The sequence below is a fragment of the Chelonia mydas genome, chromosome 2, assembly GCF_015237465.2.
Source record: "Chelonia mydas isolate rCheMyd1 chromosome 2, rCheMyd1.pri.v2, whole genome shotgun sequence".
NCBI classification, from domain to species: domain Eukaryota; kingdom Metazoa; phylum Chordata; order Testudines; family Cheloniidae; genus Chelonia; species Chelonia mydas.
Genome location: NC_057850.1, coordinates 135,890,339 through 135,908,914, shown reverse-complemented (window position 1 = coordinate 135,908,914; position 18,576 = coordinate 135,890,339). Strand labels below are relative to the sequence as shown.

General features: G+C 40.3%; 1 protein-coding gene across 8 annotated transcripts in view; it reads right to left on the bottom strand.

Moving 5' to 3' along the window:
• The window catches only part of CTNND2 (catenin delta 2), a 1,164,839-nt gene that overhangs the window by 754,508 nt on the left and 391,755 nt on the right, over positions 1–18,576 (bottom strand). Inside the window, exon 1 of one of the 8 annotated variants that reach the window (XM_043540252.1) lies at positions 15,250–15,411. The exons of 4 other annotated variants lie outside the window; for them this stretch is intronic. In XM_043540252.1, coding sequence (XP_043396187.1) covers positions 15,250–15,252 — 3 coding nt within the window. In that variant the 5' untranslated portion in view covers positions 15,253–15,411. Of the gene's footprint in view, positions 1–14,604; positions 14,960–15,045; positions 15,203–15,249; positions 15,412–18,576 lie in introns of those variants that run through there. 3 more of the 8 variants (XM_037893330.2, XM_037893331.2, XM_043540251.1) reach the window with 3 other exon arrangements.

The window sequence follows — 18,576 nt, the reverse complement described above, 5'->3', positions numbered from 1 at the left end:
TAAAGGGTTTAAAAAACATTGCCCACATCTGGAATTTGCTTCTAAAAGTTAAAAGGAAGCCAATCCAGAAACTTCAGCACAGCTGTTATCTAAGGGTATGTCTTCACTACCCGCCGGATCGGCAGGCAACAATCGATCCAGCGGGGATTGATTTATTGCGTCTAGTCTAGATGCAATAAATCGACCCCCGAGCACTCTCCCATTGACACCTGTACTCCAGTGCTGCGAGAGGCGCAGGCAGAGTCGACGGGGGAGCGGCAGCAGTCGACTCACCATGGTGGAGACACCACGGTAAGTCCATCTAAGTACACTGACTTCAGCTATGTTATTCACGTAGCTGAAGTTGCATAACTTAGATAGATCTTCCCCCAAGTGTAGACCAGGGCAAAGTAGTCTCTCTCTCTCTCAAAAGATGCTGGAGCTTCTGACCTATATTCTAAAGTAACCTTAAATACAGTGCACTACTGCTGTGCATTAACACAGCCCAGGCAGATAAATGGATATATTATATCTTTCACCTAATCTACAAGGTAGAATCCATTCTACTTCTATGGAACCCAAGTAAAGCATGTACTAAACACAGTTAAATGCACAAATCCTCTTGGAGTTTTCCAATGGGTTTCAATTCAAAACACGTGAAGATTTTGCCTCACTCACATCCTTCTTCTCTCAGGTTTCAGAGTAACAGCTGTGTTAGTCTGTATTCGCAAAAAGAAAAGGAGTACTTGTGGCACATTAGAGACTAACCAATTTATTTGAGCATAAGCTTTCATGAGCTACAGCTCACTTCATCGGATGCATACTGTGGAAAGTATAGAAGATCTTTTTATACACACAAAGCATGAAAAAATGGGTGTTTACCACTACAAAAGGTTTTCTCTCCACCCACCCCACTCTCCTGCTGGTAACAGCTTATCTAAAGTGATCACTCTCCTTACAATGTGTATGATCAATCAAGTTGGGCCATTTCCAGCACAAATCCAGGTTCCCCCCGCCCCCCGCCACACAGACCCACTCTCCTGTTGGTAATAGCTTATCTAAAGTGATCACTCTCCTTACAATATGTATGATAATCAAGATGGGCCATTTCCAGCACAAATCAAGGGTATAACAAGAACGTCTGGGGGTGGGGGTAGGAAAAAACAAGGGGAAATAGGTTACCTTGCATAATGACTTAGCCACTCCCAGTCTCTATTCAAGCCTAAGTTAATTGTATCCAATTTGCAAATGAATTCCAATTCAACAGTCTCTCGCTGGAGTCTGGTTTTGAAGTTTTTTTGTTGTAATATCACAACTTTCATGTCTGTAATCGCGTGACCAGAGAGATTGAAGTGTTCTCTGACTGGTTTATGAATGTTATAATTCTTGACATCTGATTTGTGTCCATTTATTCTTTTACGTAGAGACTGTCCAGTTTGACCAATGTACATGGCAGAGGGGCATTGCTGGCACATGATGGCATATATCACATTGGTGGATGTGCAGGTGAACGAGCCTCTGATAGTGTGGCTGATGTTATTAGGCCCTGTGATGGTGTCCCCTGAATAGATATGTGGGCACAGTTGGCAACGGGTTTTGTTACAAGGATAGGTTCCTGGGTTAGTGGTTCTGTTGTGTGGTATGTGGTTGCTGGTGAGTATTTGCTTCAGGTTGGGGGCTGTCTGTAGGCAAGGACTGGCCTGTCTCCCAAGATTTGTGAGAGTGTTGGGTCATCCTTCAGGATAGGTTGTAGATCCTTAATAATGCATTGGAGGGGTTTTAGTTGGGGGCTGAAGGTGACGGCTAGTGGCGTTCTGTTATTTTCTTTGTTAGGCCTGTCCTGTAGTAGGTGACTTCTGGGAACTCTTCTGGCTCTATCAATCTGTTTCTTCACTTCCGCAGGTTGGTATTGTAGTTGTAAGAATGCTTGATAGAGATCTTGTAGGTGTTTGTCTCTGTCTGAGGGGTTGGAGCAAATGCGGTTGTACCGCAGAGCTTGGCTGTAGACAATGGATCATGTGGTGTGGTCAGGGTGAAAGCTGGAGGCATGTAGGTAGGAATAGCGGTCAGTAGGTTTCCGGTATAGGGTGGTGTTTATGTGACCATCGTTTATTAGCACTGTAGTGTCCAGGAAGTGGATCTCTTGTGTGGACTGGACCAGGCTGAGGTTGATGGTGGGATGGAAATTGTTGAAATCATGGTGGAACTCCTCAAGGGCTTCTTTTCCATGGGTCCAGATGATGAAGATGTCATCAATATAGCGCAAGTAGAGTGGGGCGTTAGGGGACGAGAGCTGAGGAAGCGTTGTTCTAAGTCAGCCATAAAAATTTTGGCATACTGTGGGGCCATGCAGGTACCCATAGCAGTGCCGCTGATTTGAAGGTATACATTGTCCCCAAACGTAAAATAGTTATGGGTAAGGACAAAGTCACAAAGTTCAGCCACCAGGTTAGCCGTGACATTATCGGGGATAATGTTCTTGACGGCTTGTAGTCCATCTTTGTGTGGAATGTTGGTGTAGAGGGCTTCTACATCCATAGTGGCCAGGATGGTGTTATCAGGAAGATCACCGATGGACTGTAGTTTCCTCAGGAAGTCAGTGGTGTCTCAAAGGTAGCTGGGAGTGCTGGTAGCGTAGGGCCTGAGGAGGGAGTCTACATAGCCAGACAATCCTGCTGTCAGGGTGCCAATGCCTGAGATGATGGGGCACCCAGGATTTCCAGGTTTATGGATCTTGGGTAGTACATAGAATATCCCAGGTCGGGGTTCCAGGGGCGTGTCTGTGCGGATTTGATCTTGTGCTTTTTCAGGCAGTTTCTTGAGCAAATGCTGTAGTTTCTTTTGGTAACTCTCAGTGGGATCAGAGGGTAATGGCTTGTAGAAAGTGGTGTTGGAGAGCTGCCGAGCAGCCTCTTGTTCATATTCCGACCTATTCATGATGACAACAGCACCTCCTTTGTCAGCCTTTTTGATTATGATGTCAGAGTTGTTTCTGAGGCTGTGGATGGCATTGTGTTCTGCACGGCTGAGGTTGTGGGTCAAGTGATGCTGCTTTTCCACAATTTCAGCCCGTGCACGTCGGCGGAAGCACTCTATGTAGAAGTCCAGTCTGCTGTCTCGACCTTCAGGAGGAGTCTACCTAGAATCCTTCTTTTTGTAGTGTTGGTAGGGAGGTCTCTGTGGATTAGTATGTTGTTCAGAGGTGTGTTGGAAATATTCCTTGAGTCGGAGACGTCGAAAATAGGATTCTAGGTCACCACAGAACTGTATCATGTTTGTGGGGGTAGAGGGGCAGAAGGAGATGCCCCAAGATAGGACAGCTGCTTCTGCTGGGCTAAGAGTATAGTTGGATAGGTTAACAATATTTCTGGGTGGGTTGAGGGAACCATTGCTGTGGCCCCTTGTGGCATGTAGTAGTTTAGAAAGTTTAGTGTCCTTTTTCTTTTGTAGAGAAGCAAAGTGTGTGTTGTAGATGGCTTGTCTAGTTTTAGTAAAGAGTGGGTCTGTGTGTGTGTGGGGGGGACCTGGATTTGTGCTGGAAATGGCCCAACTTGATTATCATACACATTGTAAGGAGAGTGATCACTTTAGATAAGCTATTACAAGCAGGAGAGTGGGGTGGCGGGAGAGAAAACCTTTTGTAGTGGTAAACACTCATTTTTTCATGCTTTGTGTGTATAAAAAGATCTTCTATACTTTCCACAGTATGCATCCGATGAAGTGAGCTGTAGCTCACGAAAGCTTATGCTCAAATAAATTGGTTAGTCTGTAAGGTGCCACAAGTACTCATTTTCTTCTTCTCTCAGTCTCAGACTCTTCAGACAGTTTCAGTCTAAACTCACTTTCTTTCCACTACCCACTAAAATTAGAAAGCCCCTTCTGAACTAGAAGGATCCACTTCTGATCAATTACTTGTCTAACTGTAAAATGGATCTACAGCATTTTCCCCAGAACCTGCATCTTATTTACCTCAGAGAACCTGTGAGGTCATCTTTTTTTAGTTCTAGCTAGAACTCCATGGGTCAAATTCATACACCATTGACTTACATGGATTTAAATCAGAGATTAATTTTATCCTTGTGACATCCCCCAAGGTACAATCTGACCTGTTGAACTGCTGTGTTCCTTTAACTCTCCACCACAGGGTGAATTTTACACTGCATTGCTAGTGACAAGCAGCCTCTCCAGATCTGCTCAAACACCACCATTAGCAGGTAAAGTCACTCTAGCAAAGTTACAAGAATGTTCTCCCAGCCACTCATGAACTACATACAGGGTAACATCTGCAAATTCCCCAGTACCAGCCTTGCACCCCAGAAATGTGTGTCTTACACTGCTGAGGACCCGCACGAGCAGTGTAAGCTCATTAGAAGTCTGTCATTCCACCAAAGGGAATGATTATGCACCAGCTTTTGTTAACCTGAGTAGAGATTCCCCAAACACAACCACCAAAACACATTGATTTAGATAAAACAATAAAACAAGTATATTAACTAGAGAAAGATGGATTTTAAATTATTATGAAGTGATAAAGGCATAGAAGTCAGAACTGGTTACAAAACAAATAAAAAATAAAAACTGCAATCTAATTACCAAGCTAAATAAGACTTTAAAGCAAAAAGGTGCCTCTCATCCCAAAACTTTCAGCAGTCCATACTAACTGGAAAGCCTTGTGGTTAGGACCACTCCCCCCTGCTTAGTTACGGTTCTTTTTCTTTCAAACAATCTTGCTGCTGTGAGTAGATATGGGGGAGGAAAAGTTTCTTGAGGCATTTCCCCTCTTCTAATAGTCTAACTCTCTGTGCTGGAAAAGTCTTTGCTGGGTCATGGGGGTCATGCAGTTCCATGGTGTATGTGAGCTGCCACCCATCTTTCAGGTGAATTGCAAATTTCTTGTTTACAGGTGAATCCCCGATTAAGCAGTTAACGGTTTCTCAACACCTGTGCTCAGTCCTTTTGTATGTTTGTATGTTTTTGAGGAGCTAATGTGTTGGCATTCCCCAGAACCATAAAACATTTTAGTAACATTATACAGTAAAATCTCATAGTTTCACATGTAGTGTTGTTACACACAGCATAACAGTACAATGATGTTCAGCAGATTACGAGTTTTCAAATGATACCTCACAATGCATACTGTGTACAAAATATATCTTAGCCATATAAAAGTGATGAACATGGGGGTACAGGATGTTAACTGTAATTTCTTGGATTGACATTTACCAGATTTTACTGGCAATATATACCAGAAAGAAGAAATTTATTTTGTGCTGCACAGATTATTTTATTATAGTTTGTCATATAACATTTTTTTAGCAATTTCAGATATACAGTAAAAAACATTTGCTTGTTAGGAATGCTGTTCTGTACAGTGGCATTCTTCAAAGTCATGCAAGTTGTGTAATGAAGGCCAAGGTGAATGTTAAATAAGCATAACATTTTTATAAGCATTCAAGTTAAAATTAGTGTCTAAGCTCAGAGCTCATTTCAACATAATTGTTTCCAGTATGTGCGCTTGAATGTGTGTGAGCGTGTACATCAACACAAATGAGGAGAAAATTCTTATCTGACAACACGCCAAATTTAAGATGATATATTAAAAATAGTATACTGATAATTTATGGTGAAATATCTATATCTTGTTAAATAATAACACAGGGAACATGTACAGCTGTTCCAAAGTTGAAGACACAAAGATAAAAAATAAAAAGAATTACTGCAACCATGCAACAAAAATTTTAAAATAGCTTCTGAAAAAGTAATGTTTTTTCAGCACATCAATAAAACATATATCACAGAATAATAGGGTTAGAAGGGACTACAAGCGCCATCTAGTCTAAACCCCTGCCGAGATGCAGGATTTGTTGTGTCTAAGCCATCCAAGACAAACGGCTATCCAGCCTTTGAAAACCGCCACTGAAGGACCTTCCACAACTTCCCTAGACAGTCTGTTCCATTGTCCTACTTTTCTTTCAGTTAGGAAGTTTTTCCTAAGATTTAATCTAAACCTGCTATGCTGTAGTTTGTACCATTGCCTCTTGTCCTGCCCTCTGTGGCAAGAGAGAACAACTTTTTCTCTATCTCTTTTACGGCAGCCTTTCAAAGTACTTGAAGACCACTCTCATACCCCCCCCCCCACTTTAACCTCCTCTTTTCCAAACTAAACATACCCAGTTCCTTCAACCTTTGCTTGCATTCCAACCCTTTGATCATCTTTGTCACGTGCCTCTGGATCCTTTCCAGTTTCTCCACATCCTTTCTCTACAGTAGTGACCAAAACTGGACAGAGTATTCCATCTGAGGCCTAATCAGCGCCGAGTAGAGCAGTACTATCACCTCCCATGACTTGCATGCAATGCCTCTGTTAATGCAACCTAAAATTGCATTTATTTTCTTTGCAAAAGCATCACAATGCTGTTTCATGTTGAGATCCACCACAACCCCCAGATCCTTCTCATCAGTGCTGCTGCCAATCCAGTTACTCCCCCATTCTGTATTTGTGCATTTGATTTTTCTTCCCTAAGTGTAGCACCTTACAATTTATCTTTGTTGAATTTCATTTTGTTTTCTATAGCCCAGTTCTCCAATTTATTGAGATACCTCTGAATTTTAGCTCTATTCTCCGAAGAGTTGGCAACCCCCCAGCTTTCTGTCATCTGTATATTTGATCAGTATGCTCCCTAGTTCTACATCAAGGTAATTAATTATGATGTTAAACAACGCCAGACCCAGAACAAATCTCTGTGGAACCCCACTCGAGACCTCTCTCCAATCTGACAACATTCCATTAATACAGTAAAAGCCCCCACAACTTCTTTTTGGGTCAGAACCTCTATAATTACAACATTGTGACATTTCAGATTTAAATAGCTGAAATCATGAAATTTATGATTTTTAAAATCCTATGACCATGAAATTAACCAAAATGGACTGTGAATTTGGTAGGGCCCTACTAACTGGTCTTTCCACGGGAACTTGCCAACTATTTTGCTGAATCACTTGAAATCTGATTTTATGAAGTCCAGTGTCCTTGTTTTGCTGTTCTCATGTCCTGCTTCCCATAGGATCTTGAATTCTATCATATAGATATATGTGTAAATGGGAGATTGGAGAGATGTTCTGATTTGCCTGTAAAAGTAGACATGAGGAAGTATCACACACTAAACTCCTATGAGGTAAAGTGAAGGGGAAAACTGTATTCCATTATCTTCTTGGTGTAGATAACTCCCAACCTCTGCAACTAAAATTTCATTTCATTTAATATTTCAGTGGTGAATACACAGCATCTCTCACAGTAGCTCTATTAATTCTGATTAACATTAGCAGTGTTGCTGCACCAGAGCATAAAGGCTTAAAATGAATTGAAGCAGAAGAAATTCATGAAGAAGGAAAGTATGATTAATGTAGAGGTTACTCAATAAATAATCATGCGCGGTATTAGTCTCGTTATATGAACAATTATATTCAAATGAAACCACTATATTTTTTAAAATGTCATTCATATGTTTATTCAGTGAATAATTTAGAGAACAACCTATTCATCTAGTGCTAGAACAATCAGATGATTGTAGAAACAATTAATTTTGTGCGTCTCTGTGTGTGTTAAAATAAAGGTGGGGGGACAACTTATCAACTCCAACATCTAACGCTCTACAATATATTCTAGCACATCTTTTCAACGTGATGTCAAATATCATGACTGTTTAAGAAGAAACAAATTTGGCCAGGTTGTTATAGAATCAGTTAAATGTTTTAGTATTTATTTATGAAAGCTCAAGGGCTTGCCTAGTTTACCTGCAAGCAATTCTTTTTTGTTTTAATCAGATCAGTCTGACTTGAATGATTTTGAGTGCAATATATGTAACTATAACTGGTAGTGTTTCACCTCCTCTGTAGAACATGGCAGTACTTGGTTTACTTTTTTCAAAATTTGCAATGATTTAAAACAGTTGAATTATTTTGTTTTGGATGGAAACAGTCTCCTTTCAGGTTTCAGAGTAGCAGCCGTGTTAGTCTGTATTCGCAAAAAGAAAAGGAGGACTTGTGGAACCTTAGAGACTAACAAATTTATTTGAGCATAAGCTTTCGTGAGCTACAGCTCAACAAGAAGTATCCCTGTTTCAGCAGAGGCCTAATAAAGCCTATGAATTCTTGAAGCTCAGATAGGCTCTTTCTGCAGTTATGGATGTATGGATGAACCAGAATACAAATCAAGATGGAATTATTCATCAGATTCTCAAATGGCACGAATCAGTATAGCTCCATTGAACTCAGTAGAACTACACCAATTTTCATCATTTGAGAATCTGTCCCTAGATTTTATTGCATCTCACACACTGAGTTGGAAAACAAAGAGAATAACAACATCAGAACCAACTCACCCAAGAGAGCCCTTTTGGCTGAGCAGACACAAGTTCTCTCTAGTGGCCATGGAATTCCACAGTAGTTCTATCAGCCTTGCCCTCCCCACCTGATGGCCTGGGGACTGAGCTCATGGGAGCAATGTTGGTGGACTTGGAAGGCAAGTTCTTCTCTATACGGCTGTCATAAACATACAGTGTCATAAACATACGGTGTCATAAACATACAGCTAAGGGTAGCCTAGAATTCCTCCTTACCTGTAAGGGGTTAAGAAGCTCAAATAGCCTGGTTGGCACCTGACCAACAGGACCAATGGGGAAAGAAGATACTTTCAAATCTTGGGAGGGGGGAAGGTTTTGTGTGTGCTCTTTGTTTTGTGTGGTGATTCTCTCTAGGGACTGAGAGGGGCCAGACAGAAATCCATCTTCTCCAACCCATCCCACTCCAAGTCTCCAATATTGCAACCAGTATAGGTAAGCCAGGCAAGGCGGATTAGTTTATCTTTTGTTTGTCTTGTGAATTTTCCCTGTGCTAAGAGGGAGGTTTATTCCTGTTTTCTGTAACTTTTAAGGTTTTGCCCAGAGGGGGATCCTCTGTGTTTTGAATCTCAATACCCTGTAAAGTATTTTCCATCCTGATTTTACAGAGATGATTTTTACCTTTTTTTTTTTTTAAATAAAATCCTTCTTTTAAGAACCTGACTGATTTTTCCATTGTTCCAAGACCCAGGGGTTTGGGTCTTTGATCATTTTGTAACCAATTGGTTAGGATATTATTCTCAAGCCTCCCCAGGAAAGGGAGTGTAAGGGCTTGGGGGATTGGTGGGGGAACAGGAACTCCAAGTGGTCCTTTTCCCTGGTTCTGTGTTAAATCACTTGGTGGTGGCAGCGTTACTTAAACCCAAGGTACAAGGGAGAATTTGTGCCTGGGGAGTTTTTAACCTAAGCTCCTAGAAACAAGCTTATGGAGTCTTTCATGTGGGTCCCCATGTCTGTACCCTAGAGTTCAGAGTGTGGAGGGAACCCTGACAGGCTGAATGTCAGTCAGGTGGGAAATTATTTTTAAAGGATCATGGTCCAAGGTTACTAGGCTCTCCTCAGTTGATGGTTTTTAATGTCAGAGAGTGAGAGAGAGAGAGATAAAAGACACAGTGCAGACAAAAGATTGCCATTTGGATGGCTAGACAGTGCTCACTGGGGAAAAAAGGAAACTCCACAGCTACAACCGCGCCACATAGAGGACAATTTTCTGCCAGTGAGAACACTGACTCTCATGGAGAAGCAAGGTTATGTAAACATACACCTTCGTCAGGTAACTTTGGTTGTTCAGTTCTGTAACTTGCCCATTCAAAGGGAGGTCCTAAGCCAGTCCATGCACATTGGAAAGAGCCAAAAAAAAAAAAAAACCCTCCCCCACCTCACTAGCTGCAGAATCAGGAGTTATTTAGCAAAGTAGTCATGAAGGAAGGGAAATAATTTGCCAAAGATCTTGAGAGAACTCTCCATCTAAGAGCACTTCACTATCTCCAGTAGAGATAGAGTTTTAGAGGCTTTGTTTTTAAATCACTTGCAGCGGGCAGACGTTTCTGTTATCAGTTTGCCATAGGGCCAACATATGATGCCTTCAGCCGCTCATATAGCCTGGAAGATGAAGAGCATGGAGGGTTCATGCTGGATTGAGGCTATTACTAAGGTGAAGCATAAAAAATAATGAGAAAAAGAGCAGTATGTAATGTAATCTCTTCATGTTTATGTTGTTTATATGCATTTTTATGTTGTTTTGCAGATATTACTAAAAAACAACAGTCATTCTGATATCCTTCACCCACGTGTAACATTTTCAAACAAGCACCTTTGTGCTTTCTTTCATGCTGCCCTCATGCTTGGGAGATACTCCCCAGAAACATTCACAAAGCTATCTCATTATCCACCTTCAAATCCCTCCTTAAAACTCTCTTTTGCCATGACTTCTACAAAAAAATTGACAACAGGTATCCTTTTGTCCAGAGCATACTCCCTATCATGGGGTGAGAAAACTTTTTGGCCCAAGGGCCACAGCCGGGTGGGGAAATTGCATGTTGGGCCATGAATGTAGGGCTGGGGCAGGGGGTTGGGGTGCGGGAGAGAGTGCAGAGTATGAGAGGGGGTGCGGTGTGCAGGAAGGGGCTCAGGGCAAGTGGTTGGGGCACAGGAGGGGTGCAGGGTGTATGAGGGGGCTCAGGGCCGGGGGTTGGGGTGCAGGAGGGGTGCAGCACGGGGCTCAGGGGCAGGAGTTAGGGGTGCGGGGTGCAGGAGGGGTTCGGGGTGCAGGCTCCAGCCTGGCACCGCTTACCCTGAGCGGCTCCAGGGTGACAATGGCGTGCAGCAGGGCTAAATCAGGATCCCTGCCTGCCCTGGCCCTGCACCACTCCCGGAAGCAGCCGGCACCATGTCCCTACGGCCCCTGTGGAGGTGAGGCAGAGGGCTCCGTGCACTGCCCTTGCCTGCGGATACCTCTCCCAAAGCTCCTATTGGCCGCAGTTCCCCGTTCCTGGCCAATGGGAGCTGCCAGGGGCGGTGCCTGCAGGCAAGGGCAGCATGTGGAGCCCTCTGACCCCCACTCTCCCAGTGGCTGTAGGGACGTGGTGCCGGCCACTTTCAGGAGTGGCACGGGGCCAGGGCAGGCAGGGAGCCTGCCTTAGCCTTGCGGTGCCATGGGGGTGGCAATCCCGTGGGCCGGATCCAAAGCCCTGATGGGCCAGATCCAGCCCGCAGGATGTCGTTTGCCCACCCCTGCCCTATCATGTTGAGCAGTACTGTCTTACTGTTTCTTTGTATACCACCATCTGTCTATGTCCATATATTGTCTCTTGTCTTATACTTAGTTGTAAGCTTCTTGGGGCAGCAGCTGTCTTTTGTGTCTGTTTTTGTAGAGTGCCTGGCACAATGGGGTCCTGGTTCATGGCTAGGGCTCCGAAGCAGTATGGTAATACAAATAAATCATTATCATCAATGATGGGTCAACATCAACATAATCAGACTTCACTTTTTGAGTTGTCTGAGTGACTTCCCTCTCACCTTTGCTTTGGGTAAGATTCATCCTTATGAAAGAAGTGGCAGCACTCACAGGGGATGCCTTTCCTGCCACTAGCTGAAGACAACATTATTTGGGTGAGGCTTTGGGCCTTTCTCCCTGTCAGTAGAAGCAGGCTATGTGAGCCTCTTCATAGTCAGAAAGAGCAGCCCATAACCCCCAGGCTAAAACCTTTCTCTCTTCTCAGCAGAATTAGTGATAAACGCCAGCAACCCCCACCTCCTTTGCACTTTCATATGCTCTAGCACACAACAGAAGCTGGGGAGTATCACTTTACAGGAGGTACAAGGAGACCAGAAGCCTGAAGTTTCACAAGAACGATGTCAGTGGGGTAGATCAATATGAGAAGACACTGGCAGGAGGTGTGAGGACAAGGAAGGGCTACTTTAACCAAGCAGGTCTGTAGTATTATGTCCATTTGCAAATGAGCATGTTGAGGTACAGAAAGGTTGTTACTCTAGATCACAAAGTAAGTAAATACAGAACAAGGGATATAATTCCCACATCCTGATTCCTCAAATTGTTTCTTAACAACTACTCCTTGCTCCCTCCGTACAAGCAGGCTATTCAGTTAAAATACAGCTACTCTGCATGCTAGACTGTGTTGTGTACCACTTGCTCATCTCAGCTATTGCTGCTGCCTGTTGAACAAGATATGGGTGTGCACTGGAGCTGAAACAGCAGTGTGCAAATGCCAAAACAGACATATTCCATGTCCTAGACAGAAACCGCATACCCCAGAAATTCTGCATTTAGTATTTACTCCAACCCCAGATTGCAACTGCCCTTATGCAGTACTTGTGTGGTCTGACAAGGAGGGTTGTAATCAATATGCATTTCTTGATTCCACAAACACAACATTTCCCACAGAACCCACTGCTTGCTCCAGAATTGTACATCAGAAGCTAAGCTTTCATTTAAACAAATGTTTCTGGCCCTCATAACTCCAAAGAAAACCTACCAAATGTAAGCCAAGTGAATGCAGTGATATCTGCCAGAGTCAGAGAGAACAAGAAACAATAGCCCAAACTACCTGATGCCTCTGAAAGGGCTGTTAACATTTAAATTGTTATTAGGTTACAAAGTTATCTATTTCTCTGCTGATCAGTTTAGCAGAAGCACTCTATGCTTATTCCCCAGTTTCAAAAGACTTTGCATACCTTCCCAGCTGCCAAAGGCCCCAGTTGTCAAAACCTTCACACTTCCTTCAATAAATTCAACACAAAATTTTGTTTTGTCCCATAATACACTCCCTGTGTACACATATACAGACCTGAATTCATACCTGGTGTAACTCCCTGGAAATCAGTGAAGTAACACAAGGAATAAATTTGGCCCATTATGTCTCCTGTGTGTAGCTGCTTGAATAAATACACATATGCATGCAAAGAACCATGAAGCACCTCTATTCATCAATGCATTTAAAACCTATCAGCAACTTTCAGCCTCTTGAAGTATTTATTTTCCAGTTTCATTAGGATTGCACACACAGCCTCTGACACAGGACCACATGAGTGACCTTATTTCATTGAACAATTTTTTCTCTCGAGTCACAAAATCAGAAATGTAAAACAAGTTTAACTATTGAAATCACTTCATGTTTTGTTTTGTCACAGTGTATTTCACAAGTCTCCCCCAAAACTGCCTACTGTTCTTCAGAAAACTAACAAATGTTATTTTTAATTAGAATTTGTGAGTTTCATTTCAGAAACCACCATTAATAAATTATGCTTCATTTATTAATTCAATGAAATAATCCTTGGTGACAGGCATATTTTAAATATATTACAAATTTACATTCTGCAACATATAATTGAAAGTATACACTCAGCAAATGATTGATAACCGATGTATATCATATAAGGACTTAACTATTCTCATTAAAATTAGGCTAATGTCTTCTTTGTGGGTACAATAAAACTGATTAGTAGATCTAAAAGAATATTTTAGCAAGGTTTAGATTGACCGGGGTAATGCTTTTAAAACACGGGACCTAGTAAAGCATTTAATTTTGACAGTTAAGCTCTTCTCAGATAAAAAGATTTTCCAATCATAATACAATTAATACAACTTTATGTATGTTTAAGAACGAAAAAATCTGAATTAAGATATCTTTCATACCACATACTCTGGAATACATTTTTAAAAACACTTAGCAGAGGATTAAAGCAACTAAGCTATACTGATCTAGGAAATATTTGTCTTTGAGTTTAGCCAACAAATAACCATACATTTAACAGTTATTTTTATATCAAAAGATGATGCCCTTAAAGACGATATGTTTTATTTGCTGTAGACATTGTTATAGAGAATACACGTATTAATGTAACCTGACAAAGACATTCTACTTGTAAATACTATTAATTCTGTGGTAATACAATCCTGTACTGTATTCAGGCAGAAGTAATTTGACAGCAATTCACTACAAGACACATCAAACTGTACCTTATCTTTTTGCTACATAAATCACCCTAACTGTAGACAGTTTATCATGTTTATTCTAATTACTTTTTAGAAATTTCGCTTGAATTCATCCATCAATGATATGCCATTAAATAACATGTTACCGTCAAAAAAGAACAGCAATCAGTTTCAGAATAAAACTTGAAGGCTGGTACGATTTTTAGACAAACTGAGCTGCTGGGATCAATTCATTTATTTAATTTGCTGAACAGTCACTCATATTCCCCGATGACTTCTGCCAGTAGCAGAGAAATCCATGAGGTCATAATCATGCATTATTGTCACTAATCTTCTATAAGTGATTTCAAAACAGTTAAATCATTTGAGTAAAAATGTACCTGCAAAGCTAATAGCTTACAGGCTTTGTTTAATTATATAAAATTCACATGTCATTCTCATCTATATAATTTAGAATCAGGGAAACATAAATTACTATGATACACTACAAAGCATTCATTCACAGAGAACTAAGGTTTTCCAGGGTAAAAGTGGAAAGCAACAGGTGCGTAGCTCAAAATATCCAATTATGAAAAGACATTTTGCACTGCAAAGATCATTCAGTTAATTTTTCTGATCTCTCTGTGGAGTTATTGATTTCCTTAGGACATAGCTTTAGACTGATTGAAACGAACAAAACCACAAACATCAAATAAACTGTTATTGTTTGAGTTAGGACAAGAAAATATTCTAGGAACTAAGACACCTTTACTAAAAAGTAACATTACTTACTTGTCTTTATCCAATGTAAAATGTTCAGGGTTTCTTTTTTCTATTTTTATTTCTAAAATTACTGTAAGTTGTTGAAAAAACTATGAGGTAATCACCAGCTAGTTAAACAGTATTCCAACTGTGATGGACTTAGCTAGATAGAAGTGTTATTCGTTCTTAACAAACATTCTTGAATTATTACGATTTTCAAACATTGTTTTGTAGTGAATGACAAAAAGATTATATAACTAGATTAAAGCTATTCACAATTGTCTCATAGATTTTAAGGCCAGAAGGGACCATCATGATCATCTAGTCTGTTCTCCTGCACACCATATTGTCCTTTAGCAAAACTTGTAGTTTTTTTCAAAACACATTCTAGCAATCTAAGTTTCAGGAAAATAGTTTTCTAAACTTTCATCACAATTTTACAAAAGAACTGATTTAGCTTTAACTTTTTACCTTTGTTGTACAATTCGTAAATTAACTCTCCTTAATCACTTCCAAAAAAATCAGTCTAGGCAAACAAGACTAATCAACAAAGCTGAAGAGAGAGTTTTCCCTCCTTTCCAAAGCAGCAGTTCAGGCAGATCTAGTCAATTCCCCCCCCGCCCCCATCATTTAAAAAAGAAACTTAAAAGATTTTAAATGGAGAATGCTGTTTACCATCCTGAACACTCAGAAAACCAAAAAACAGCACTGCCTTCTTTTGGTTTCATCATTCTAGCATTTACAGTAAAATGAAACAGAAAATGATATTCATTAGAGCTACCACAAGCCCAGTGGTTGCAGTCTTAAAACAGAAAAGAATGGAGTTCAGTCAGGCACAAAGGTCTCCATGGCAACAGTGAATTTAGACCCCCATTGGCATTATTTATGCAACATTTCATCACAAAAGGACCCTCCCACTAGCCTAGCTGGCATATTCTACAGTTTTCCAATCTCTCTTCCTTTTTCCTTTAATTCGTATCTGGCCCTTAAGCTATTTGTATCTCAACATAAATATCCCACAGTGTTGTGAAATAAATTCAACCTGTCTTTCAGCTTTGTTGTGCTATATTTCAAAGACAGCAAGTGCATTTTAAATCCTGTAGAGTTTACATTTAAAAACCTTTCTACTTTTATATCAAAGATCCATAGTTTGCCAACAAAAATAAATTTTGACTGTTTAAATACAGTATTTTCTGCTTGTATTTCATTAAATTCTTCCTAAATATGTGACTAGACATTGAAAAACAGTTTAGAAAAAGCAGTATTGGCAAAAGTGCAAAGCAGATGCCACGTTATTAAACTACTGGCCTGTGCCCATTTCCCAATGATAATTTTTCATCTGTGTTTGCCGTATAGAAATCTAATTTAACATTTATGTATTTTTATTTTGCTTTTTGCAGCTATGAGAAGGGCCATATATTTGATTTACATTCACATTATAGTGGAAGTTAACAGAAAATGAAAATGCATAATAAAACAACTTTCTATGCTATCGCAACTCAAACAAGTCTTTTTATGAATTTATCATCATTTCCCTTTTTACCTTAACACCTAGTTTTACTGTATGACTTTAATAGACTGTTTAAAATAAAAACTTTTATAATTTTTGCTCTGACAAACTTAGATAGAGGTAAATGTAAAAAGTGAGTGTAAAAGATAAAAGCAGATTAAGGGTTAAGGCCTTCTTTCCTTCTGTATTTAAAACTCTAGGGTCCCAACGTTGCAAATGTTTATGTACCCAAGTAACTTTATGCATGTGAGTAGTTCCATTAACTCAATGAAATTACTTATGTGCATTAATGTTTGTTGGGTTCAACAATGTTTTTGGCTCCCCAATAAGAAAAATATAATATCAATGATGGATAACTTCATATTAAATCATTCTAGCCATGGATTATTCCTGTAAATAGCTGACTTACTGTATTTTTCTGTGCTGAAAACCTTTAGTTACACATGTAATTCCACTAAAATCAATAAGAGTAATATGTAAATAATAATTATTGCATAAATAAAGGATTGATTCTGCAAATCCTAATTAATTAACAAATAGATCATCTGAATATTCAGAGGAAAATACTTTTTGGCTACTTTTTTAATGTAAGCAAAATGCTTTTTGGGAAATCTTTGTCTCTCTCCCCTTCCCTCCCCAGAGAATGAGGAAGATAAATAGATACAGAGAGGGCCGGCTCCAGGAACCAGCGAACCAAGCAGGTGCCTGAGGCGGCAGGACGTCGGGCTCTGGGGCGGCAATCAGCCCTCGGCAGCGGCGGGAATTCGGAGGCCGCCCTGTCACTCCGCCTCCATGTTCGGTGGGCAGGATTCCGCCTCCCCGTTCTGCAGCAAGGTTTCTTTTCCCCCCGCTTGGGGCAGCAAAAACGCTGGAGCCGGCCCTGGATACAGACGTTACACATATACACATGTAGGGTCTCTCTACACTACAGAGCTGGGGATGTGATTCCCACCTCGTGTAGACATACTCACACTGGATCTCATCCAGTTAGTGCGTTAATATTTGTAGTGTAGCTGTGGTAGCCCACAGAGCGGCAAGCGGTGAGTGAGTGGCATGGGCTAGCCATGCCAAGCATGGAGGCACGACGTTCAGGTGGGTTTGTACTTGAGGTGTGTAGCCTATATAAAGGAGAAATCAGGTTCTGGCCTACGTTGGCGTAAGTGTAGAGGAATATTGGAAACGAGGTTGCTATTGTGAGAAAAGTTTGACATAAGCTGGAGACAGGAAAATGGGAACATTTAGGTTAGCAAGTACATGACCCGAGGTTATACTGTGGCTATCCTTCGGTTATAACTGTTTTTTAATTAGTGTTTTTAAGAATTGTGAATGTTTTATTAAAATGCTATCTATATTGATAGTATGGGAAGGACATTAGTATAGATGTTAAGCTCAGCAATGTGCAATGGGAAGAGCCAATAAGGTGTCAGACATGTGATTATGGTAGGTTCAAGGTTAATTAGTATTATAAAAGATTATAAAAGGAGTAGTTTTGTTAAAACTGGGGGAGATCCAATTAATATCAAAAGGATATGTTAAGTTCCAAGATTATAAGGCTGCACTTCACTCTGTTGTCAGTAGATTGATTGCCCATATTTTATCTTTGAGGATAAGTATAATTGTAGTATTGTGTAAGCAGTAACTGGATGCCTGTTTCCTTAACTGCTAATTTTTCTTTTGAATAACGTTTGGTTTTATTATTCAACGTGTTACCTAGTGATCCTCTACTAAATAATTTTTCCGTAGCTGACCGAGAAGCTCGAACCTGAAAACTAATTTGGGATTTATGGCACCTTTAGCTGTAACAACTTAATATTAAATGGGAACATTTCACCATAAAAGTAACAAAAGATTACAGGTGGCTAGCCCATGCCTCCCTTCCCACTGCCCATGCTATTGTGGCTACACTATTTTTAGTATGCTAGCTCGATGAGAGCTAACATGAGTATGTCTGCACAAACTGGGAATCACACCCCTGTCTCATCATGTAAATTTAGCCTTAAAGTGGGCCAGCTCTTTAGCTGGTGTAAATCAGTGCAGATCCATTGACTTTATGGATCTGTCCCAAATAGATGTATGTATTCAAATATGATTTTATCATTCTTGTGAGAGCTAGGGATGGGCACTTCTCTTATTTGTTTTATAAATCAAAATAAAATAAAATTATTATATCCATTTTAATTCACAAATTAATGTGTTTATGCACTGGAGAGGAATTAATATTAGTCTGCACTAATACGAGCTGGCTCTCAATATTAACATTAAATAATTAAAGTAATACTGAAAAGAATACTGATCTTTTGTTACATTTTAGTACATTAAAAAAACCAAACTTTATATTCAATCCAGACCAAAAGAAAACAAGACTTTATGCATACCAAAGTACAGTTCTCCCTTTTTTGAAGAGCAATGACCAAAGATCTAACATCCTATACTTCTGTTTATCATTAGTGATTGGAAGTTGTAACATTTTAAACAGAAATTATAGCAGGTTG